This window comes from Rhamphochromis longiceps, linkage group LG13 (genome assembly GCF_057381845.1).
Source record: "Rhamphochromis longiceps isolate RC_006_pf linkage group LG13, R_longiceps_female_GT1.1, whole genome shotgun sequence".
In the NCBI taxonomy this organism is placed as follows: domain Eukaryota; kingdom Metazoa; phylum Chordata; class Actinopteri; order Cichliformes; family Cichlidae; genus Rhamphochromis; species Rhamphochromis longiceps.
In genome coordinates, this window is record NC_140569.1 from 13893242 (window position 1) to 13918078 (window position 24837).

Sequence of the window (24837 nt, forward strand, 5' to 3'; positions counted from 1 at the left end):
TATGGGGGGGGGGGGGGGGGGGCGCATTATAGACTGTCAAGTACACAATTCTGCAAATGCTAAATGTTAGATGAAGATGAGGCTTTATAAATATTTGTTACTAACACACTAGCTTTGAAAATCTACACACTAACTACAAACTCTATGCCAAATGAGCCAAAAATAAAAACACCTTTTCAAAGGCAAACAATCCTTAAAAAACTCAATCATTAAATGAAAAAAGATCATCTGATTAGCATGCAAAGCACCAGATCTATTGCAAATATACCACACTATCTAGACAAATAACAGGGAAAAAGTACTTATTTTTCTTTCATTTTTTAACCCCTTTATCAAACAACAAGAACATGCAAGAAAAACAATGCAATAGAGAACACAACACTAATTAAGCTGCATGTGAAGGAGTAGGTTTTGCTTACTGGAGGACCCAAATATTAACACAAAGGAGGTAGAAGGAGCAAAATCCAAATCCTCACAAAGGTCAGACACAGGCGAACAAGTCCAGTAAGGGGCAGATAAAAGACCAGCTCAAAAAAATCAGACAAAAGGTCACATGTGGGATAAAAACCGCAAACATAGTGGAACACAAAAATATATGAGAACCACGGGAAATGCTTGTCAGCTCGAGTCTGACAAGTGAGAGGTAAACAACTAGAAGTTTAATTATGGAAGAGGGTGATAAGCTTATTGGAAACTGGTGTGACTTATACAACACAGGTGAAACTACAGGGCAGGCCAGATGATTACAAAGGCAGCATTACAACCCGACTCAAAAGCCTCAACATAACCATAGAGACTGACACCAGATGTTTTTTTAAAGAATAGTTTTTATTTTAAATTACATAATAAGTTAGCTAAAACAAACCAGCATAAAGACAAAGATTGGTGTGCCTCGATAAAACTTGCCTCAGGCATGCGTTTATCCACACTTCACCAGGTGTGGTCAATTCAGCCCAGGCAACACCCAAAGACTCTTGCACTGCCACTGCAAAAAGAATAGGGGTTGCAACCATGGAAAGAAGACTGCAAATTACTTAACAGCAAGTAAACATCATACCACAAAGAATATGAATTCACTTTGAAGCAGTTACCGAATGCACAGGTTATAGCTTCTATTAATGGTTATGGAGGTAGTGACAGTATTTGAGTTCCAGAGTATAAAGAACAGAAATGTTTCTTAATAAAACGTATGTGCCCCTTTTTTGTATTTATTTGAGTGTTTTATCTCTCTATTTTTATTGTTATATTTGTATTTTTTGTAATATTGAACATAAGCAGACTTGTATGAGTATGTGTCCCTGTGCACATTGTCATTCAACATGAGTGTGTGTCTTTCAAACACTGAAAAGGAAAAAAAAATCATTGACAAAAATGTTGCATTTCTCTATTTCAACAGAATGACAAAAACAGAGTCCCAGCTGAGGGCAACTCTATTGTGCAATCAAATGAGATAGCAGGATGAGTTTCCTCACACCGAAATTGAAGTCATAGAACAGTTCAACCATGACTGATTGCCTCTGCTCAGGACTCATAGTACACAGAGATTTATCTCTATCATTCTTTTACCCCTAGTCCCTGCAAAGAAGAAAATGAGAAACTGTTGTTTAGAGACCAATATACACACCATGAGGACTCCTCAACACATGGATGGTCCAATAGCACCATTTTTGTTCTGTTCAGTGTAAATAAAAGATGAAAATAACACAGCAATACACAGGTTTGCTGCTGTGGTGTTTAAACAATGCTGTATACTAAGTATACTAAGAATCCCTTAGTATTACTTAGACCCAAAGTGAGCCAAAAATACCTCACACAGCACTACACCACCACCACTAGCCTGAACCGGTAATACAAGACAGCATGGATCCATGCCTTCATGTTGTTTATGCCAAATTTTGACCCCAGGCAACATTTTTCTAGTTTTCTATTGTCCAATTTGATGACTGCTTTCAAATTGTAGCCTCAGTTTCAAGTTTTTAAGTGACAGGAGTCCCACCTGCTGTGGTCTTCAGCTGCATTAGCGCATCTGCTTCAGAATTTATCTCTAAACATGTTTTGTGTTTAGAGATGCTTTTTACATTTAAGTTTATCTTGCTTTCCTATCAGCTTTAAGTAGTCTCATCATCCTCTTAAGACCTCTGGCATTAACAAGGCATTTTTTTGTCCAGAGAACTGCAGCTTCCTGGATATTTTCTCTTTTCCTGACCATTCACTTCTTGAGACGCGTCAGTGGGAAAATCCCAGTAGATAAGAGATTTCTGAAGTACTCAGACCAGCCCACGTAACCATAACATTCACAGCCACTTAAAATCGCATTTCTGCCCCATTCTGATGCTTCATTTAAACTTTAACATGTCTATTTACTTAAATGTATTCAGTTACTGCCATGTGAGTAGCTAATTTGATATTTGTGTTAACAGGCACACGAGTAGCAGTTTAAACTTATGAAGTGCCTCACGGAATGTTCATTAACTTTTTCTACAAGCTGAATTTTACGTTAAATATACATCGTTCTCCATGGACAGTTAAGAGAGAGACAAGTTTTGCACTGACAAAACATGATTTCACTTTGTTTGACTGTCTGAAATGGTTTGATCCAGTTTCAGTTGAACTCATGTTTACACTGATTTTTCCAAATTAATACTCCATATTTTACTCAAAGTGAAATTGTTTTGTATTTTGTGCAAAAAATATAAATCAATCTCACAAATCGAAGCCAATATTCAATTTTTATTTTAAAACTTCTTATATTAAGTAATTAATTAGATTAATTCTGACACTTATGAGCGTTTGTTGTTCGACTACACACCGTTATCGGCATCATTCATTTGCAATGCATGGCAGGTGGTTGCTTACCGAGTACCTTTATAAACCGCTTGAGTCAGTCATAAAGATGCAGGCTCAGCAGGGGTTAAAGTGGGCCAACCCAGAATGTTGATCCGACACCTCCTCTTAATGAGTAATTAAATCTGATTGGCAGTAAAATATTGTCAAATGTTTTCAGTTTTCTATGCAGTCTGGCATCATTTTAGGTGATGCGACAGACACAGTTAAGTTGCCACATGATCCAGGGTGCACAAATGCTTTTGTCGTCTCATCCCTGTGATGCGTTCAGGGGTAAGATAAAAAAAGTTATGTTCATGTACGGAAAGCCATTAGTACCAAATCATGCCACTTTTACAACTGGTCTTTCCGTATTCAGCAACTAGCTAGCTCTACAGACATTTAATGGGCATAATCGGGGTAAGTTTTAGAAATTCTTTTTCCAAAATGCGCTTAAACTGACGCATAAACTGAGAGAGAGTGACATGCCACCTTTGAAATGAAAGGTAAGTTAGATATTGAGTCAAAATAATTGTAAATACAAGTGCACAGATGCTTTACAATATTGTTGCTGAGTAACAGGACTTGCTTCTAGTAGATGTCATCAGTTTCAGTTTGACATTATGCTGTTGCCAAATTCCAGCTTTATACTGGCTATGGATTACAGATGCTTTTTACATTTAAAGCAGCCATAATGGCAAGTGTAACATGACCATACGCTGCTCCACTACACCTGAACTTTTGGTTCACCCACCTGCCAAATTCCACTTTAACCCCGAGTGTCTGCAGAGAAACACATTAAAAGATAAAACCCGAGGACATCCATGTAAGTGTTGATGCTCCAATATTTACATATTTGGTGTTTTCATAGATACTGGTTGTTGTTGTCTGCTTCTCTATGCCTTGGAGTCATTTTTCTTTTCCCAGTGTCTGCTAGTTTTTACTCAACTCTTCTTTTTTTGTATTTTTTTAAGGAGTAGCAGAAATAGTTCTGGTTTGTAATTCCTTGCTGCCAAGAATCTGGCTAATCATTGCACATCAACAACTGCCAGCACATTCTCATAATCGGGGTATAGATGAACAGTGATTAACTGGGTTGAATTAATTAGAGTGCTAGACGTTGGCACTTCACTATGTTCAGCACAGATGTGGATGTCACAACAAAATTGTAGACCCTGGATACAGGACATCCAAGCGTCTGCATCAAGCTACGTGCTAATGTTTTGCATTTGTTTTTTTGTTTTGTTTTTGTTTAGTCATCATTATCAAGAGGCTCATTGTTCTCATTCTGACCTCACGTATTTTTAAGAAGCTTTACTAGATAAAACCTGAATGCATTACTGGTTAATAGAAATGGCAATGGCCTTTTAAGTCAGTTACCTACATATCAAAGAAGAGCAGAGAATACAGAAACAAACAAAATAAGATTTTTAAAAATTAACAAAAGTTAAGTGGACAACAATATAGTTTCTTATTTCCACTTGCTATCTGTCAGACTTTTTCAGACAAATAGAGAATTTTAGGTTTTTCAGATCAAATATATGGATAAGCGAGGTTTCTTTTTCCTGCCAGTCAGTCTTTATTAACACAAAACGCAAAAAAGAGAGCACAACAGAAGAAGAAAAACGGGGTTTAAGAGAAATCAGTCGATTCTCTTTAACTGCAACATTGAATCAACAGTGTATGTACTGTACCAAAATGTACTGTATTCACAATTTAAACAAACAACAACTTTACTTCAATTGTGAACAGGTAGCTTAACTAATAACTACTAAAAATATCCTAGACCTTCTCTTTTCCCTCTTCCCATTATGTCTCTGTCTCCTTTGAGCCTTTCATGTTTGAGGTGTAGACTAATGATCATTATTCAATGCATTCTCAATTGATCCACTCATTAGAGAGCTGAGGATGCGTCAAGGAGTTGATTGCCTTTTTCTTCCACATGAAAGCTTTCTAATTTAACGAAGGTCATCATGAGCCAAGAGTGGAAAACAAAAACGAGAATTTTTTAAGAAAAATTTATAAAACAAATGTCATCTTTTATTGTCTACATTTATTTTTACACCAGCACTTTGCTCACTGTGACATGTGAGTCTCAAGTGAAAAGAAATGTGTTTTTTACTGTAGTGTACTAATCGGGTGATTGTTACATTTTCAGCTTTTTCCACTAGACTTTACTGATAAAATGAAATGTTAATGTATTTATGTCCAGGGATCATTGTGCAACAGCGCGTATTCCACACAGAAGTGAGGAAAAACAGAAGCCTTACTCTGTGCAACCAAACTCAACGTGCTCATGAGCAAGGCACTGGATATTATGCTTCTATAGCAAAACTGCTCAGTCGTGATGATGGTAATGATTATGGCTTCTCTTGACAGCTCTCAGGTGTGAATGAGTTGAAACTGTGAAAACGGGTGTGAAGAGGAATGATGCAACAAAAAAAGGCACTTGACTCTAACAACATCTTAACACCTTAAATACACACAGACATACACACACACACTACTCTCTACACTCAGATGTCTCACGGCTTTGATAAAGTGTCATTTAAAATTCTTCCATTTTATCAGGCTCTTGTGCTTTCCAAATTACTGGAGAGAATTGCCATCAACATCACGCTTAGAGGCCATTCCTGAAATGCTTGAACTACTTTTCTCTTATTTTAACATAAATAGAAACACACCTTGAAAGACTGCTGGCTTCTGTGAGACAAGTGACAATCATAATCAAAATGCTAAACACACACACACACCCTCTATCCTTGTCTTTATGATGTTGTAGGGACACATGACCAGAACATGCATTGTGGGAACCACCCTTTCTGGTGGTTTTACAGCACTGAAAAATCGGGCGGTATCTCAGAAAGGACCTAAACCAAGTTTTCACTCCATGGATCAATCAGACAAAGTAGAGTTCCCACACCAGACACACACACACACACACACACACACACACACACACACACACACACACACACACACACACACACACACACACACACAGTCCTTTCTCAGTCATTGACCTTTGATTTTTCTCTCACCAATTACATGGGAAACAGCTGAAGAGTTAAAATGTCACAGTTAATAGTTGTAATTTCCGCAAATAACAGTTGAGCATGACTATAGAAAAGTGTTTGCATGAGTAACTCATCTGCGTAAAACAGCAGTTCATGTGAGCAAAACTTTGATGGCACTTTAATTCACTCCATGCAACATCATGAGGCAGTAGTTTATTTTGAGCTGAAAGCCAATTAGTCCTTAAAGACAAGGAATGTGAAGGCAGGTCATTATATAAGATAAAATGTAATTTTCAGTGACACAAACCAAAACACTGGTGATCACAGAAAAGGAGACTCTTCTGCTAAACTAAAGTGCTGGTTATTTAAAAATTCCTAATTTCACGAGAACATCTTTTTGTACTTGAATAAGTGTCTTGGAATTTCAATGTTTTCTTGCTTGAAAAGTGTCCACACACCTAATATTAATAAATTGGAATATTAATAACATATTACATTATGAAATTGTTATCAATGTGACATTGTAGTATAATACCTATAATACTTTGAGATGTCTCAGTGTCTAGTTGCATGGTGTTAAAGTGTTGAATTATAGTGTGTTTTAGTGCCCTCTTGTGATTAATGCCTTAACTTCAGCATGATGTATTATTTGTCTCACTCAGACGTCACTCCATCTCTCACGTATCATATATTTAATTACTTACCATCCACATTTGCCCTTTTATTTCCCCCAAAGTTGGTTTGACTCTGTCTGAATCTATGTGTATATATTTACACCGACAAAAATTTTTCAAACCCAAGAGTCATGTTTGTAGGTAAGCGTTTGGTGAGATTTTGTGGCCACATGGAATGACAGGATGTGTAGTTATTTGCAGCACTGTTTTGTTGCTTTAATAAATTATCCCACATAGCTGGCATCTATTTTATACTGATAATGTTTAGTTCTACAGTTAGGTCCATAAATTGTTGGACGAAGACAAATTATTGTAGTTTTGTCTCTGTATACCACCACAATGGATTTAAATGAAATAATCAAGATTGTTTAGTCTTATAAACTGTCCCCCATTTTCAGAGGCTCAAAAGTAATTGGACAAATGACTGGCAACAGTTTAATAGCCAGGTGAGGCCTCTTCCCTTTTTATTTCATGAAAAATGAAGCAGAAATATCTGAAGTTAATTCAAAGTGTTATATTTGTAATTCTAATTTGAATTTGCATTTTTATCAGGGCTTACGGTTTAAGAGATTCACTTTCAAGTAATGAAATATCAAGCCTGACTTTCTCCAGACCTGCTGGACCTTCTGACCAGCACAGACCAGTGCTATCAAAGTACACAATAGTCTTTATAATTATAAACATCCATTTCATTTGAGGATTATTCATAAATTGTATTGTTACAGGGGTAAATTATTTTCCATTAATCTTTGCAAACAATATTTGAAAGAGAAAACTCAATACTAGGACAGGTAATGTTTCTTTATACTGTATAAAATAGTACCATGATCCTATGATATTCAATAAAAGCATTTTAAGGCCTAAACGAAGAGAAAGCTAAATTCAGTGTAGATTAATGTATTGGTTATTATTGTAACAGTGCATCAAAGCCACAATTTAAAAAATCAAAAAACAAATTCAATTATTTTTATTGTTATCTTATATCGAAGGCTCACAATATTCCAAAAGCAAATAAATATCTCAAACAAGAATTTTATCAGTGCTTGTGCTCCTTCAGGAGTTATTCCAGAGAAAGGCCTTGTTGTCCAGCAGACTGGCCAGTTTATGGTTGAAAGGCTGGTGAAAATTCCTGAGGATGTTCCTGGTAGCCGGAAGCATAGGACCAAGACTCCGGTCTTCCTCCCGCCGAGTGTTAGACATAGGCTGTTTGGTCAGTGCTGCCTCCACCTGCTGTGACAGAGGACCTACAAGAAAAGTAAAACAATGCATAATCAACCCGTGAAAATGGATTTTATTTCACTTACAAAGACAAAGTCACTCTGACTGATGTTTTTGTAGCTTTTTGGACACTTACCTACACTCAGAAAATCAAAAACTTTTTGGATTGTCTCTTTAAGGTTTGCTGCATAGTCCTCCAGTCGAAGAACAAGGATTTGTTCCTTACTGAAAACACTCAGCCAGTCCAGTAAGAAGACGATGTACATCCCCAGATTTAATCTCACCTGTGGGACAAAGGTGAGAAACAACAACAACAAATCAACATGACAAATCTGCTGTGGTGAGCCAGCTGCTGTTACAAAGGCCAAAAATAAAATCTGAATATGACCTGTTGATCTAAAGTCATTGAAATTAAAGGGGCACAGCTGCTCTTGCTTTTATTTTATTTTTTTTCCTTATTATCAACTAATTAATTGAAAGTTTTAAGTCAAAATTTGGGTCCTCCTGTAGATATCTAAAAAAAGACAAAAAAAAAAACAAAACACCAAATACATTATTTAAAAAACAGTTGAGCTTTTTATATGATAAAAGTATTTTATTTCTAACTGTTTAAATCATCAGTTAAAATTATGATGCTTAAGTGAAGAAATGCACACAGCGTAAATACTGATTTTTGGTTTTGTCCTTTGTCATGGGATTTACTAATATACTACATTATTGACATAGTAGTAGTATATCAAGCACTGATCTTAAATTCTTGACCACTTTAAAGTGCTCATTTTAGTCTATTACATACGGTTTGATACTTTTACGGTATGATTTCTATGTTTATACCAAATTTTGACATATAGATCTCTTAGAATGTGTAAGTAGTGTATTTTACATTAATAAACAGATGATTAATCATTAACTACTGTTTCGGAGAGCTCTTAAGAATGTCTCCTTCTTTCACAGAAATGTTGCATGGAAATGTGTTTGATTTTATACAGATCTGGCAAAGTGCATCAAAAGTCTCAATATTTCTCAAAACCATAACAACTGTTGTCAAACACAGATGAACTATGGAAAAAGCCAACAAGACCTTTTCTGGATAAATTAGATATTAACAGCAAGTAAACTAATGTGACCCACATGCATGGATTCGGTTATAGTGATTATTTAGTATAATTTTCTTCTTGAACCTAAATAATAACACGAAGCAAGACAGTATATTATTTAATCTAAATGCACAGACACTTTGAGTCCTCCAGAGGGCGCCACTATACAACATCACCTATTGTAGCTGTGATACTGGTCAAATCGAGTGCCACAAACCCTAGTCATCTTCTCTTTCGTAAGAGAAGAGTCATGTAAATAAAGGATTAAGTTTGTTTTTCTGAACTTGCTGTTAGATCAGAGACACATTCTTTGGCTCACAGTGTTTTCAGGATGAACTGGCTTTTACTGTATTAAATCTTTCAAGATAACAGTGTTGTCATCTGTATGTTATCATAAAAAATGACCAACTGCCAGAGCTCATAACTCAGCTTATTCCCAAGAGAGTGCTGCATGATAGTTGTTTGCTTCACTTCAGCAAAGCAACATCCATTTACAGTGTCAGGTGGATTCTCAAAGTACAAATGTTTCATCATTGAAAATGCTTATAAAAGGCTCCTAATATTCTTAAAAATGAGAAAATCATTTTAGCTCACTGGCATGTCGTTGAAGAGGCTGGTGTTGTAGGCGCAGGAACGCAGTGACCATTCAGAGACACAGGACTGAAACAACTGCACAGACTCTATGACCTTCTGATGAAAGTCCTCTGCAGACTTGTTGGCCGTCTTAAAATACAAGTAGTCAGAATAGAGCCTGGCAACAAAGTGAAATAAATCAACTGGAAGCAGGAAAGCACATTTTTGCACAATTTGTGCAGTGGAAATTTTGATTGAAAACAAATATGTTCTGCAACAATGAAAAAACATAAGGGAGTCCCATAGAAGCAATCAGAAGTGTTAGAAATTGTTTATCTACAGAAATTCAAGTCTGTGTCTACACAGATGGATGTGGGTAAGAAATTCTTTCTACCTCTCTACTGGATCTCTGAGCATTATGATAATTTTGGCATCGGGTTGGACTGCATGGATAAAGTCCTGGGCCAGGAAGGGGGGCTCTGTCTCCTTGTCTGCATGAAGATAGCTCCAGGCTTGGTTGTCCCACATAGTGGATGCACTGGCTTCACCTGACAAGACAGTGACAGTCTCAGTATCATTCTGGGTAACAACAGTTGATTTAATACAGTTGTGCAGTCCTTTGGGTAAACTATAGCATAGAGAAGATTCCTATTAAGCAAAGCTGTGAAAAAGATTTTGCGTTCACTAGTTAACTGGGAACAGCAGCCTGATACAGTAAATGCATATGCTTGAGCTGCTTTGCAAGGGTACAGTTTTGTCTTTTTACATGTAAAAATGTGGAAATGCATGTGACTAAAACAGATGCTGGTAGTCCTGCTGTCTCTCACTACCAGGTTTGAAACCAGTTCCATTTTGAATCTCAACGTGCAACAGAATGACCTGCAAGAAATGTTCTCGTGACAGAACCCCAAGTCATTTGGCTTTCTGTGTACACTTATAAATACACTGAGCTATCTGTTCTACATCACAAAAAATATATATATCATGAATAATGCCGACATTGTGTCCTTCCAGCTCTTCTCTTGAGCACTGTAGTGCTTCTGAGACGAGAGCCATTTGCTGAAAATGATCATGGCCTGACGCTAAAGAAAAAGAAGAGAGAGAAAAAAACTCAATTGAATTATGGTCAGGATACAGTTGTTTGGCTGCTGAAAGCCCCTCAGAAGATACAAAATGAGAAATAAAAAGCCAAGACATTCTTCCATTTGATGCACAGTGACACTAACAATAGATCATAACCACTTGCACACACAAACACTTTCACATGTGTTCACCTGTTATGAGCTGGAGTGCACGGTGGTGTCCAGATGAATTTCCAGTGATTCCTTCTTGGATGCTGTGGGCTGCCAAGTCAAACAGATCCAGGTAATCTTCCACACGAAAACTTTCCTGGAAGCCATCTTTGAAACGGATATAACCTGCAACCCCATTTACACCAAAACATCACTTATGATGTATTTCTTTTTAGACTGCTTTGTAATCAAATTAAGAGAATGAAGTGTGTACACTTTAACCCTGGCAGGACAAACAAACTCCGGACTCTGAAACAGTACTGTTTTTCTTCTGTTTATGAATAAGCAATAATTTGACTCCATTTTGCACACTAGCTACATTTACATGACATACAATCAGCAAATAATGGTGACTTTATACAGATACACACTACAAGATTATTTTCCTAAAAACATTTAAAAGCTCCATTTTATTTATTATGTATTTAACTGTATAGAAGAAGGAAAAATCAAATTGATACTCTCCCCTTCAATTGCATGTCTCATTGAAAAAGCAGCCAAACACTGACAACAAAATCACTGCATACTGCAACTAATTCAGTAAGACTAACAAGATTTTTATTTGTAGACTCAAAAAGTACTTTTAGTGATGAAGATTATACAAACACTCTAAAAAATGTGTACTTTTTTAATGCTGGAAGAATGGGAATGAGCACAAGTTCAATCAGGTGAAAACAGACAGCGTAGGAAGCATAAATGGTAAAGTGAACACAGCAAACAGATCACCCATTTTTCATTTTCCTTAAAGCTGCTCTTCATACTTGCAAAGTCACTATTTGTTTGTTTAATCACGGACGGTTGTGTAAAATGTGGACAGTGGATGCGGTTGCTGGAACATGTGTCGTGACCATGACTTCCTGTGGTCTCCACTGGTTACCTTTCTAACCTCGCAGTGACCTCATAGCTTCAGGAAGTTACTTTCTGCAGTTAAGAGTTGTGTAACTTTCCATGCTGTACATTCAGTAAACAGTACACCGTGCTCTCTGTTCAGGGGAAAGGACTTCCCTAAATAAAATTCTTCCATGCAGAGCACACTACAGCCTCACCGAAGCAGACATCACTTCTTCCATCCATTAATATAGCTGTTAGTGCTACTGGGGAAAATGATGTAACTAAAACAAACTACTGAATATTATTATTTTTATGTAACATTAGCTACAGCAACATTTTTTATGGTTTGTAAACTCTTTTTCGAGCCTGACATTTTTTTCTGAGCTTCCAGTGAAGGTCAGTGATGAATGTGTCATCTTGTTTGTCATGTTGCAGGTAAGTGATGAACTCATGTTTAGTTGTTGCACAAACTAAACTTGTTTTGCTCGCTAAAGTTTGGAATTTTAAGATGACACACACAAGGATCTGCACAACCACTATGAAAACTCTGCACACTCATTTTTGGGTGATACATAAGGAACAGAAGAAGTGAAAAATGGTAAATGCCCCTGAATGAGTTGCCCTCAAATGCAGCACAGAATGTGAGGTTGTATGTGTCAGACTAGTTATAGCCAGAGGAAATATTCTAGTTTTGGATGAAGAAATGTTTCTGCCTGGGTAGCGTGTGCAGCAGACGGGATAAATGGCATCTACCCTCCCATGGGAATAATCTGACACTTTGTGGACATTTTATTTCCAGGTCAGTTTTTCACATAAACTCTCACTGAGGCTTCACTTCTTAGTCACTTTAAACCAGTTGATTTAGTACCATCTGCTCGTGCTTTATCTACATTAAAGTATCTGTCATAATGATCGATTAAAGTATTACTTAAACTTGTGAGATTTACAAAAACAAGTCCAAAATGACATCCATTTCCTGATGACTTACCAAACCGTTTCCTGGTCCACCAGTGTGGCTCTTTCATTATGTTGAATTTGACTTCTGGATGAAGTAGCATTCTGTGAAACAAGTCAGTCGTGCCACACTTTGGTTGACCAATAATGTAGAAGTATGGCAGGCACCGCAGACGAAAGTCCTTCCCATCTTTGTGGTATAAATGCTTGTGGAAATTGGCCCTCAGGCGGTCACACACAGTCTTGAAGGACTTTGAGCGCAGTGTGAAGAGGTTCTTCCTGTACAGGTCATTGCCAGGTTTACTGGAGAACTCCTCGTACCAGCAAGGGCTCTTGATACCAGGCAAGAAACGGTGAGGAATCACTGAAAAAAGCTGGAGAGGAAGAGATACTCATCTGTCATTTTTGTATGATGCTGTTTTTGTAAAATCCTGTCCTCTGTATAGTTCGGTATCTGCATCTGTCAGTTATGTCATATATTTTGCACACCAGTGTTTACAAGTTGTTAATAGCCAGTAAAGAATATATGGCCGCGTGGAAAAATTCAGTTGTGTTTCCAAATGTTTGACACAAACTTCCCACTAACTGTTGCTCCTAATGACTCACTTGTAATGGTAGTAATAACTGTACATCTCAACAGCAACAACTGATGATGCTCTCTGCATAAATAGTGCAAAATTACGCACTGTAATGTGGAAATGTATGATGACACGCTAAACACAGGACATCTGCAAAAGCACGTAGTAAAAGTAGTCCATAGGCCCTTAGCAATGCTTTGTGAAACCATTCTTAGCAAACACCTGTCATTATGAGCTTCACCAAATAGGTATTTACTGCAGGGTTGACTGTAAGGTGCTTGTAAATTAACTGACACCTATAATTCATTTTTGCCAACAAATAAAAAAACACTTAAAAAATAAATTCAGTTATCACTTCTATGTTGTCTCTATTTGTGACAATAGTCTGGAGCATTTACAGTGAAAGCTCTTGTTGTAAAATTCTGCAGCAAACTTACATGAGAGTCTGTGGCAATGACATCCTTCTCATCAGGCACTTTCCTGGGTGTGTACTCCTGTTTGATGAGCTTTACAAGCACTTTCACGTTTACTGGGTTCTTTTTAGAAGAAGCTCTTGTTGCTGTTGTGCTGGTCGGGATGGCTGCAGGTCTGAGCTGATATGGTGATGGAGTGAACAAAGGTCCTTTCTTATCCCACATTAGGACGTAAGAAGCCATAATGAAAAATGTCAACGTCAAGCCCAGGAGGAAGCTAACCACTTTGATTTTCGAGATGCGCTGTAGGTTCTTGAAAAACAGCATAGGAACATGTTTGATGTCCAGATTTTCAGCCACATTTGTGTCCCTGAAGTCCAAAAACGTCCGGACGGGCCGTTTTGCATAGTTTTCAGCAATGTGCAAGCTGTGAAGGTGGTTGTGGAGCCTTGGAGTGTTGCTCCCATTTTTGCAGTCTGATAGTGACATAGTGACCGAGAATCACAGCAGGCATGTAGAAATAGAAGCAAGGAAATTACTCTCTAAAAAAAGCTTTGTTTCACCCATAAGAATTTAGTGAAATTAAGCTGCAGGTCATCGCTTGTCTTCTTTTTTCCTACATGTGTCTGAGTCTTCAATGTGGCCTCCTGTAAAGCAGAAACAGTTGTTAAAACACAACACATGTCTTTTCAATCAAAGTGCAGCAGTGTGCTTTCCTTTGAAGTTATAGAGTGTCACCCAAACTAAGTGAACATTTTTAGCACTACGGGTCATTGTCACTCTCACACACCAGTATGTGAAATTCATCCTATTCTCCATTCTATAATAGGAGTCACCTCTAAAATGTTTGAGGTTAGCTGCTGCATGTGTGTGGTCTGCTATATGGAGATCTCCGGCTTGATGATTTGGGGTATAAAGCACATGCAAAGGCAAGCTCTTCTAGAAAATTTTCAAGGTCAGAATAATGGTAGCTCTGTAATTCAAAACTAAAAACACACGATTACTCTCTTCGAGCTAAAAGCCCACTCTGAGCTTTATTTCTTTAACCTATGAATGTTATTTTCAAGATTAACTTATTTTTACAGGGAAACCACATTAGGTATTGATACAGGTGGCCAAACAGTGCACACACTGTTTTCTTTTCCCACCACATGAATAATAAGAAAGTAAATTAGTAGATTATTTCAAGAATGTCGTACTGAAAAAAAATCCCAGCACTAAAGTGTAAAACATTATTAAAAGACTTTTTACTCTGACATGTCCTCAGCCAGTTACAGTTATTTTTCTTTTGTTGTTGACTTAAAAATCCCAGTAGAGCAAGGAATGAAATCCTGCACCAGTTCTAATGGATACAACTTCTTTTTTCCTTACTATGGAAAAGGGTCTGTTAAAATGCAACCACGCTAGCGATGCTATCTCAACCCGTTCACAAAATCCGTTATAGTGAAACGTGATTATGCGTCAGTGCTTCAGTGCTTCAACCAAACAAGCAGTTCCAGTAATTAGATGACTTCAAGTGAAAGAGAAAGTCCCACCTGCTCATGACCGTTTACTTATTGTGCACTAACAAGTTACTGGAAGTCTGTCATATTATCTTGAGAGCAGGTTTCTCCTGTAACCTATTTCGTCTGTTACTGACGTCAGATTAACCCTTTATTTCCCGTGGGCCCGCTGGCGGGCCTATTTTAAAAGCACTAAATGACTATAACTCCATTACAGTTTGTGCTAGAGAAAAAATTCAAGCAGTTTTGGAAAGAAGAGAAGACGAGGGTTATAAGGTGTTCACAAGGTACTGCTGTCTGAAAACAGACAGAAAAAATCTGCTCTGTTTTGAGGCGAGCAACATGGCATAGATGAGATGGGTACATTGTGGTCATAAATCGATGTACATGGTCATGAACAATACTCAGGGTAGGCTGTGGTGTTTAAAAATGTGCAGTTGGTACAATAATCCCCATAGTTTGCCAAGAAAATATGCTCCCCACAATTAAAACACCACCACCACCAGAAGCCTGAACACTTAATATGTTGACCAAATTTTGACTTTCATCCAAATGTCACAGAGGAAATCAAAACTCATCAGACCAAGCAACATTTTTTCAGACTTTTACTGTCCAGTTTTGGTGAGTCTGGGTGAATTATAGCCTCAGTTTTCTAAGTGGCATCCAGTGTGCTAAATACACTGAGTTGTTGACATCTGATTAGCTGATAAGAATGCGTAACAAGCAGTTGAGCAGTTCTAACAAAGTGGACTGTGTGTGTACCGGCATACCCCAAATGCGAGTCAATTTATTCATTTCACTAGGATGATTTTATACTTCAAGCCTTTGGGATTACCTCAAACAATTTTTAATTGAAGCCTGGATTATAAACATGGCTGCACTCCTTTCAAAACCAGAGAGTCTAACGAATGATCATATCAAGTTACATTACGTAAAACCTAGAATTTACTCTTTCTGTAGCTTAACATCAAGGAATTTTCTGAAAATCATACTGCGATTCAGTGTTACCGCAATAGATGCACATCTGTTTAATGTTTATAGCCTTTCACTTGTCACTCTGCAACACTGATATAAATTGTGTAGTACTCACGTAAGGTCTGCAGCATGTTTGATAAATATGTGCACATGGAGCTTCAAAAATCCTAAACAATTCCCACAGACTTGCAGATTTCATAATGGGACCAACCTGATCCCTTGCAGACTTATCAGGAATGCATGTCGATATTTGTAAGCCTGCGTGGGCAGCTGCAGAGACTGAACTTATTTTTGATCCAACTAGAGTTGTGAGGGATAATTTAGTGAAATATCGGTGGATAAAGAAGGTATAATATCCATCATAATTAACAGTTCATGTTCTGAGTAAACATGGCTGTGTGTGATACTAATCTTTATTTCCTATATGCCATATATTCACATATATACAAGCTTTTTCATTCTTTTTAATGATCCATAATCATATTAATAAATTATTCCATTCCCCTATTTCTGTTTCTTCATGTTTTATTTCTACAAACCCAGGTAATTGTGATCTTTTCTGTTCTCTGCATCTATTTATCTATTTATCACCATTAAAGATTTATGTCTGGTTGGGCAAATTTCAAATTGTGGGAGAAGAGAGGGATTTGGAAATGTGACAGAGCATAAAGAGGACAGTGAAAGTCAAGGGTAAAGCACAGAGTGGAGGACGGAAGCAGCAGAGATGAGAAAAACAGCATGAGAACGTGCAGGAAAGACGGGTTTTAGATTCTTTGGTCTCAAAATCAATCAACGACGGGAAGCAATAAACACCACATGGGATTGACTGAGGTGAAACCCTACCATAAAAATCCTGAGAAACCAAAATAAAAACCTGCATTTATCATTGAGTTAGAAGCATTTGCTGTCCTAAGCATACAAAATGTTAAGATGGCTGTGCAAGAATATCAAAGTCAGAATGATTACTGCAACAGATTTTATTTTCTTTCTGTGGGTCTACATTTTTCAGGTCCTTTTGTGCCTATGTGGCTTTAAGCAACTCCCTGATGTTGATGAACAGAAAGTTGGATGAAATCTCTTCACCACTCACTGACATGGTTGAACTTCTAGCCTCTAGAATTAAGAGTCTCATCATTTTAATTTCGAGAGGGTTATTAAAAAGACTCTGGCTTGCAAACACAAGGGAAGCTCCATCATACAACTTAAATGAAATCTAAAGACAAACGGTTTGAATCTACACATTAAATTGGAAACCATAAGGGCCTTTCATTAACACAGATTCAACCCATGACTCTGGCACCGTAGCACCTTAGCTCACCCACTCAGGCAAAAGTCACAAAGTAAACACAAGAGGAAGTTTAAGTAGGAGTAGCTAAGCTTATGGCTCGTGCAGTCATATGCTGCCCATTCTCCTTTGGACAACACACAGCGGATATACAAATAAACCAGAAAGAGTTTTTATCAAACACACAACTATTGTTTAGAACTTTTAAACTGAAAGACAATTTAGCAAAAGTCAGACACAGATCAGATAGTGATGACAATTCAGATGCTGTTTTATGCTGCTTTCAGTCTGCTTTTCAATTTTTGTGAGAGAAGGGAAGAAGTTTCTGTCACGCTAGTCGAAGTATTTCATAATTCATGACTGAGGATAAAACTATAAATTTTAATGACGAACACTCGTTTTCGGTCTGGCTTTTTAGTGCCTATACTGTGTAGTGTGAACGTGGCTTAAAGCAACGGGTTTTTAACATCTCTTAAATACTAAGGCTTAGTTTCCCAGACGTGGATTAAGCCTTGTCTTAGACTAAAAACCTTTTTCAGTGGCGATCTTCATTTGATTTTTCTTTTGGTCTGTGACTAGGCTTAAATGTTCAGAACTGTTTAAGATTTTCCGACATGGGGAAAAGACCCTGAACCCGGAGATTAAGAGTAGAATCCTCTACCACGTGAGCTATACAGCTAAAATTATGTCCAACAGGTTGACTTCATAAAACCTGTTTCTCATATAAACTAAATATAGATGGAACCCTCTGGCCAATAAATCTATCTGGATTCATGAATCCAAATAGAATTTGCATGCAGTTGTAAACTATATAACCTCTGTTTTAAGCTAGAGTGCATACATGAGACTGCCAGGATGCACCTGTACTTAAAAATTTTACCATTAAAAGCAGAACATAAAATACATGTTACAACATATCAGCCGTGGGAAGAGGAACTTGATCCTGCATTTCTGCTCGGACATCCTAGGGTTCTTTGCTCAGGAAGGAGTCAATCATCAAGAGTGGCTCCTTAGAATACTTGGCCATGCTAACTGGTAGAAAAGAGGGCTGATCCAGGATCATCTTTCATGAGATGCAGATGTTCAGTCCATCGCACATTTTGGACCAAATAAACATATTGCAACACGTACATGTGAGTTTTCTTACAGTGCACATTCCTTGACCCTGAAAGATTAATGGTAATGTTTTTAGTGAGTTCCTATTGGCCAATGGCAAACACAAGGAGTCATGTTGAAATGACTTAAGGAAAGGAAGTGCCACCGTTAAAACACACGCACACATAACCAAATACTCACAGAGAAAACTTCTTCCATTTTTAACACCTGTTATTCCTCTGACCCCATCTTCGGGTCAATATTGTCCTTGAGCTAATGTGGAAACTTCCATAAAATCTTCTGGGATTTCTTGAGCCTGATCATGTGAAAAGCATTTAATTTTTTTTATTTTTTTTATTTCTTTTATTTTTTTTCCTTTAATGCCAAAGATTAGGTCAAACATGTTGCAGTTAAACATATTTTTCTTGCAAATCACACACGACATTTCTGCTTATACAATCAAAGTTAGCACAGTTTTGTGAAACTAAATCTTATGTTACCCATTTCAATTAAAATGAAAAAAAAAATCCACCTTATGGTGGGGCTATAGTAAATCATCCCAGTCCATGTAGTCAATATGGTTTCTTCCTTTTCCGTCTGTCTGGAGTCTACTCACAAGTGTTACAGTGAAAATAAAATGTCCTCTGATTCTTAATGGCAATATGTTCAGTGGTGGCTTAGCCTATCAAGAGCTTGTGGCTGTAAAACGGACAAACAACGAGAGCTCATTATTTTTAATCAGCCCCAGCGGCACAGATTTAACAGATGTGTGTCAGATCTGGAATTTAACCTACTCCACTGATAAATATGAACAATGTCTACTGTCAAACAACAGGCCTACTCCACATATGTTATTTGTGTTCCCTCTGTTCTTTGGATCGAAAAAAAAAAAAAGTCATAGGCGGTGTCAAAGGTGGTGCACTCAAGCTTGATTGCATTTATGATATTTGGTGGTTCGTCATGCATCTGTTTGATTTGCTAACTGAAAATCTTGCTTGAGATGTTAAATTTATACATGGGAGCATGAGCCCTGCACACATACACGTTTGCAGTATGCATACTTCCTGCTTTTATGCTTACACAAAGGCACGCTCATTAGAACCTTCCTCAATGCCTTACACTCTTAATTTCTGTTTTTCTCTTTATCTCTAGTGTTCATGATAAAACGATAGGAATTAGACACAGTGATTACAAGCATCTCCGCAGAGTTCATCCAGTGAACAAAATGCTTTATGCTATGCAACTGTGGCACAGCTCTGTATAGCATTTCACATGACGAGTCTATGAAACGTGACTTCTGAAAACACCTTTGAGTGAATGCACTGTAACCAGAACATTATTCAGAGAGGGGACTTCCAAGAGTAAGTACTCAGTATACACGTACATTATCGCTTCTCCTGAAACATGTTTTAATCACGTCTTAATGTTTATAACTGTGTAAACACATCCTGATGTGATCCAGGGCATTCTGTGAGTGGGATTTAGCAGAATGCCAGCGCTAGGAAAAGGGAGGCACAAGGAAAACCTGATGCCACAAAAGGAAATAAGAAAGTCTCCCTGTTGATGGGGAAGTCAAACAAAGACAGATTGGATTCCAAACGGAGGTAATAATAAAACTTTCTCAATGTGGGTGAAAAAGAAATCAAAAAGTTAAAGCAATTTAAAGGAAAGAAAACAACAAATACTTATTTTCTGGGAGGTACTCATGTATCTATTTTTTTTCTCCTTTCAGAGGCCCTCGCAGTGAGATTACAAATAAAATCAGCAGGAAAAAGCACCCCGAGAGCGCAAATATCTCAGGAAACAGGCTTAATCTACTTCATAGAGCTGGACTAAGCCTCCCTTTCCTTTTTACTTCCCACTAAAAAAAACAACAACAACAACAACAACATTTTGTCTCTACAGGAATCTGACTCATAAGCCACACCCACTAGTACGGTCAAAAAGAAACCGTAACTAGAAAACAAGAATATGCTTATATAGACATTCTTGACATCTGGAGTCCAGATCTCAAGAGGGTCAGTGGATACATGCCACTATGTACATCTGCATGCATATGAATTTATAGTATCAACATATGATTTGCTTCAGTAAGACTTTAAAACCAATGTCATATCAATAGAAAATAGAGAACATCTGCATCACTACTGTTTAATAAATGGAAGGGAAACATCTGAGGACCTGGGGTCAGCATGGGTGAGCTGTGACGCTGTAAGAAGCAGCAGTGATCACATGTGAAATCCTCCCTTTGCCTTTGCAAAGAAAGCCTGCAGGAAGTACAATAGATCAAAAAAGAACAAGTGAGGGTATAAGAGAACTAAAAAGCAAAAGGCTCAAGATTGTGGTGTGTTGAGGGACCCACTGAGTATTCACACTCTGCCACTGTGCTCGATCCATCATCCCAGTGACTGTTCTCTCATTTTTTTAAAAAACAGTGCCTTTTGTGCCACTGTGTTTGCTCGAGTGGCAAAGTTGTTGCAGTAATTATGACAAAGGCCATAGTTGGACCAATAAAACAGGGAACCTTAACGCAGGAAACTCTCATGTGCATTTCCTGTTTTAAAGTGATAATCTGCGCTGTTTCTTTTAAATCTTCCATAACATTAACCGCGAGTTAATTGCTGTAATTCACTCAGAATCACTGCAGCGGAAAGAAGATTGTTATTTCCACCTGCTGTAATTTATATTGTGCCATATGCCTCTGTTCTGAGTTACACATCCCCACCCTTCCATATGCACACATGGAAACTCCAGAGGTGGGAAGACCCACCACACACAATAAGAGTGGGCATCGGTGACAAAACGTTCAAAATCACTTAAATCGCTTTTCTTTCCCATTGTGATGCTTGATTTCAAGCTTCAGCAGGTTGACTTGACATATCTGCATCCCTAAATGCATTTATTTGCTGACATTTGATTGACTGATTAGGCCTAACCTTGGTTTTTATCATATATACATCAGATCATCTTACTGCCACACCCACTTTTTTCCAGTAGTTTCTCCATAGTAAACTTGTGCAATAACTTACAAGTAAGAATAACCACAGTATAACCAGACAGTTAAATCTGTGTTGAAGTATTCTTCCCATTGAATATTACTGCTGTTGCACAGCTTGCTCTATCAGTGGAGAGAAGAGACAGAAATTCTGTTCATTTCTCTGTTTGGTTATTGTCTTCTCCTTGAACCTGGCATGTCTCTTCTTGAGCGACTTCACCTTCAGCTGCCCACTACACTAACAATGAAAACAGTTAAAGAAAGAACTTGTCAGCAATGTTTGATAAGTTCTTTTATCAACTGAACTATTTTTGACTGGTTATGAAAACATCCATGCAAATCCCATTTGCACACAAATGGTGTGGATACAAGACATGCAGCAGCTTGACTGACCTAACCTGATTTCTATGAAAGATTTTTAGCCAACAGCTGTCCACATACTTGCTTGACTTAATATCTTTAAAGTTTGAACTCATCATTAACCCGTAAATCTGTCTCTTTTGACTTTAATTCATGTTTATAATGTCAGTAATAATAATTATATATTTAGAATAACTAATCACTTATTTGTCTGCTTCACTTGGAACACTGCCTAATATCACATTATAATGTTGTCATATGTTACAGAAAATATTTGTCTTGCCTAGTGACTCAGACTTGACTCAGGGCTACAGACAGTATGTGGATAATTAAATTTCCATTTTGTTTCCAAGCTGTTAATGGGTAAATCATAAAGCATGCAACTTTAACATAAAACTAAGAAGGAAATGTTGGAAATATTAGTTAATGTGTCTCAATTTACTTTAAAACAAACGTTATTTCAACAATTACAGTATATACTCTGGCTACTGTGTTCCTTAAACGCACTAGAATTCATTCAGTGTGTAAAACTCAAATTGATGAATTTTACCCGCTTTAAAATTGTGCTTCAATTGTCAAAAAAAAAAAAAAAACCCTTTTAAAAAAACAACTCAAACACAGAGGGAAAAAATCAACTCCACCCAAGTGTAAATCTGTTTGCCACATCTGTATAAAGTATGATGTTCGCATAACAGATAATCAAACTAGAAAGACCAACAAATGGAAAAGAAAATATTAGAGTGAAAAACATCATCCATCTGGAAATTTACTCAACGCCAAGAGAGTGACAGGTGCAGATAAAGGTTTGACTACACTAAAGCATCCGTTCAAAACCAGCTTTCATGCTTGAAATAATAAAGTCAATCTTGGATTACTGAGGCTTGTTGTCATGACAGGTTAAAACAGCCAACTCTTGAAATAGAAGCTCTGAGATACCAAGATGCCAAAACACTTTAGTATCACGCAGTCCTCCCACATTCCCAATGTTCTGTTACAGAATCATTTTCTTCCATTTGAAGTGGACCCCTAGAGTCCAGTCTAAACAATCTGATATGGTACAGCTCGCTCGCTCGCTTTTCCTCTCCCCTCTCATACTTCTAGCATGACCTAAGCCTTCTACCGCTGGCCAAAAGAAGCATGGCATTGACATCCTAGCAGCTCTAGAAATTTGTTCCACAACTTCAGGGGGGCAACCTAAAACCTTCCTTCCTAGCAGACCATACAGAGTGCAGAGATAGGTGCAGCAGCCATAATGTGGTTTAGTTTGGGTGTGTGCAGTGTAATGAGGTGTAGAGATGTGCTACCTTTTACAAAAAAAAAACACTAAATCTACATTCCCCTTCACTCACTTTCAGATTCAACTCTTTGTCCTTCCAATTAACAAAAAAAAAATACAACTTTGGGTATTCCGACACTGCACAGAGAGCCCAGAGAGGCAGGTTTGTCCAAAGGTCACCTGCCTGTCAGGGCCTCTGCTATGCACCCCATGCATAGACTGTAACTGAGAGAAAAGACATAATGTCAAACAGCTACAGGGAGTGCACAAACATCTCACACAACATGAGCTCTCCAAACAAAAACACATTGTACAATTAACTTTGCATCATTTGCTGGATACATGAGATAAAGACTTATAATGAAAGGAATTTGCCAGGGGAACTCTCAGATAGTCCGATGTTGACGTAGAACCTTCTGGTTTTGCTTTGTAACAATAAACTGAATAATAATTACAAGACAAGGACATTAAGAGCATGTACACAGTTTATGTTAACCCTATCACACAGCCCAGTTTGTGATTCAGTCGGTGAATCACAAACTGGGCTAAAAGTCTTTTACCCCCAGAGACATGACACTGTGATGTTCTGCAGCTGTTCAGTGATGGAGATAAGGGGTTAGTAAGTTTTAAACATTGCAAAGGCAAAATTCCAGCAATTTCGGGGGAGGGGGGTTAAAGAAAGCATATGCTCTTATGGCATATATCTTTTTTAACCTCCTAGGACCTGGCGTCCACATATTTGGACATCACATTTTGGGTTATTTAGACCAAAATACTCAATCTTGCTCTCCAAGGGCCTGATATCCACTTACGAGGACATTATACTGCAACTGTTCTGTCGAAATTTTAAATGAATATCTCATATGTGGCTCTCATTTTTCTTAGAAACAAAAATTAGGTAAAACAAATATCAGGTAGTTCTTTGTTTTTACATTCATCAGGTCCCAATATGCCCAAATATCACAGAGAAATTAAAAATGCATGCCAAGGAAGAATTCCGGTCTTAGGAGGTTAAGGTTACACTTCAGCACAGTAGACTATGGGGGGTACTGCACAGAGGAGGTGTCTATTAGAAGCTGTCAAGTTTTCGGACCATATTGTCTATCGTTTACTTGCATATATATCAAAAGGATTAATTAGATAAAGTACGCAATTATGCTTCAGTATAAGAAAAATAAACTTTTTAAAAATCTATAAATCAGCTTGGGAACTTTCTTAAATCATAGCAACAATATGACCAAATCCTTTTCCCGTCACTTTTCCTGTTATTGTGATTATCCCGCTGAATAAAGATACTCACGCTGGAGTTGAGTCGGTTTTATTCCAAGAGTCTCTTGTGCAGCCGCTTAAGAGCCACTGAGACCGCCACTTAAGGTAATCAAAGCGACTTGATGGGTATTTGTATTAAGCGTCAGGCGGGGTGGAGAACAGCACAGCAGATGAACCTAGGTATGAACGATGTCTTCATTTATAACAAACGCCGGCTCGGTTTCGTCGAAGAACCGCGGAAGTCTGGAGTCTCCATCCAACTGAGCTCTCCTGCGCGTATCACAGAAGAAGGGGTGGAAGAGAAAGGGGAGGTGCACGCAAGTAGCAGGAAACACCACCTCCAACACCAGCAGCAGATTCAGTCTTATCTGCGTTTCAACTTCTTCGAAGTGCTGTTGTGCTGCTGAGTGATATGACCGATAGGATATCAGCTAAAATAGATTGGCGTTTTCCTGCTGGTCGATTGGGGAGAAGGGGATTTTTTTTTTTAAAGTAGAAGATAGTTCAGCTGTGAGTTAAAAGGGTGACCACTATGGATGCAGCGATTTTATCTATCTGTCTAATGGTTTAATTATAAAAGCTAGAGTTTAATCAAATAAGACTTAAGGAA

General features: G+C 37.7%; 1 protein-coding gene across 1 annotated transcript; it reads right to left on the reverse strand.

Moving 5' to 3' along the window:
- Positions 1-6978: 6978 nt before the first annotated feature.
- LOC146655487 (carbohydrate sulfotransferase 15-like) lies at positions 6979-24493 on the reverse strand. Its single transcript, XM_085428097.1, has 8 exons — positions 24259-24493; positions 13495-14117; positions 12514-12853; positions 10677-10820; positions 9797-9950; positions 9424-9580; positions 7869-8016; positions 6979-7758 (listed from the first exon to the last, which is right to left on the reverse strand). The coding sequence occupies exons 2-8, from the start codon at positions 13957-13959 to the stop codon at positions 7568-7570; spliced, it is 1599 nt and encodes a 532-aa protein (XP_085284223.1). The 5' UTR covers positions 13960-14117; positions 24259-24493; the 3' UTR covers positions 6979-7567.
- Positions 24494-24837: the final 344 nt, after the last annotated feature.

Coding starts and splice junctions, on each gene's coding strand:
- LOC146655487 (XM_085428097.1), bottom strand. CDS start 13,959: ATGTCACTATCAGACTGCAAAAATGGGAGCAACACTCCAAGGCTCCAC. Junction 10,821..12,513: donor GTGGACCAGGAAACGGTTTG/GTAAGTCATCAG, acceptor ATGGGGTTGCAG/GTTATATCCGTTTCAAAGAT. Junction 8,017..9,423: donor GCCTCTTCAACGACATGCCA/GTGAGCTAAAAT, acceptor TTTGTCCCACAG/GTGAGATTAAATCTGGGGAT.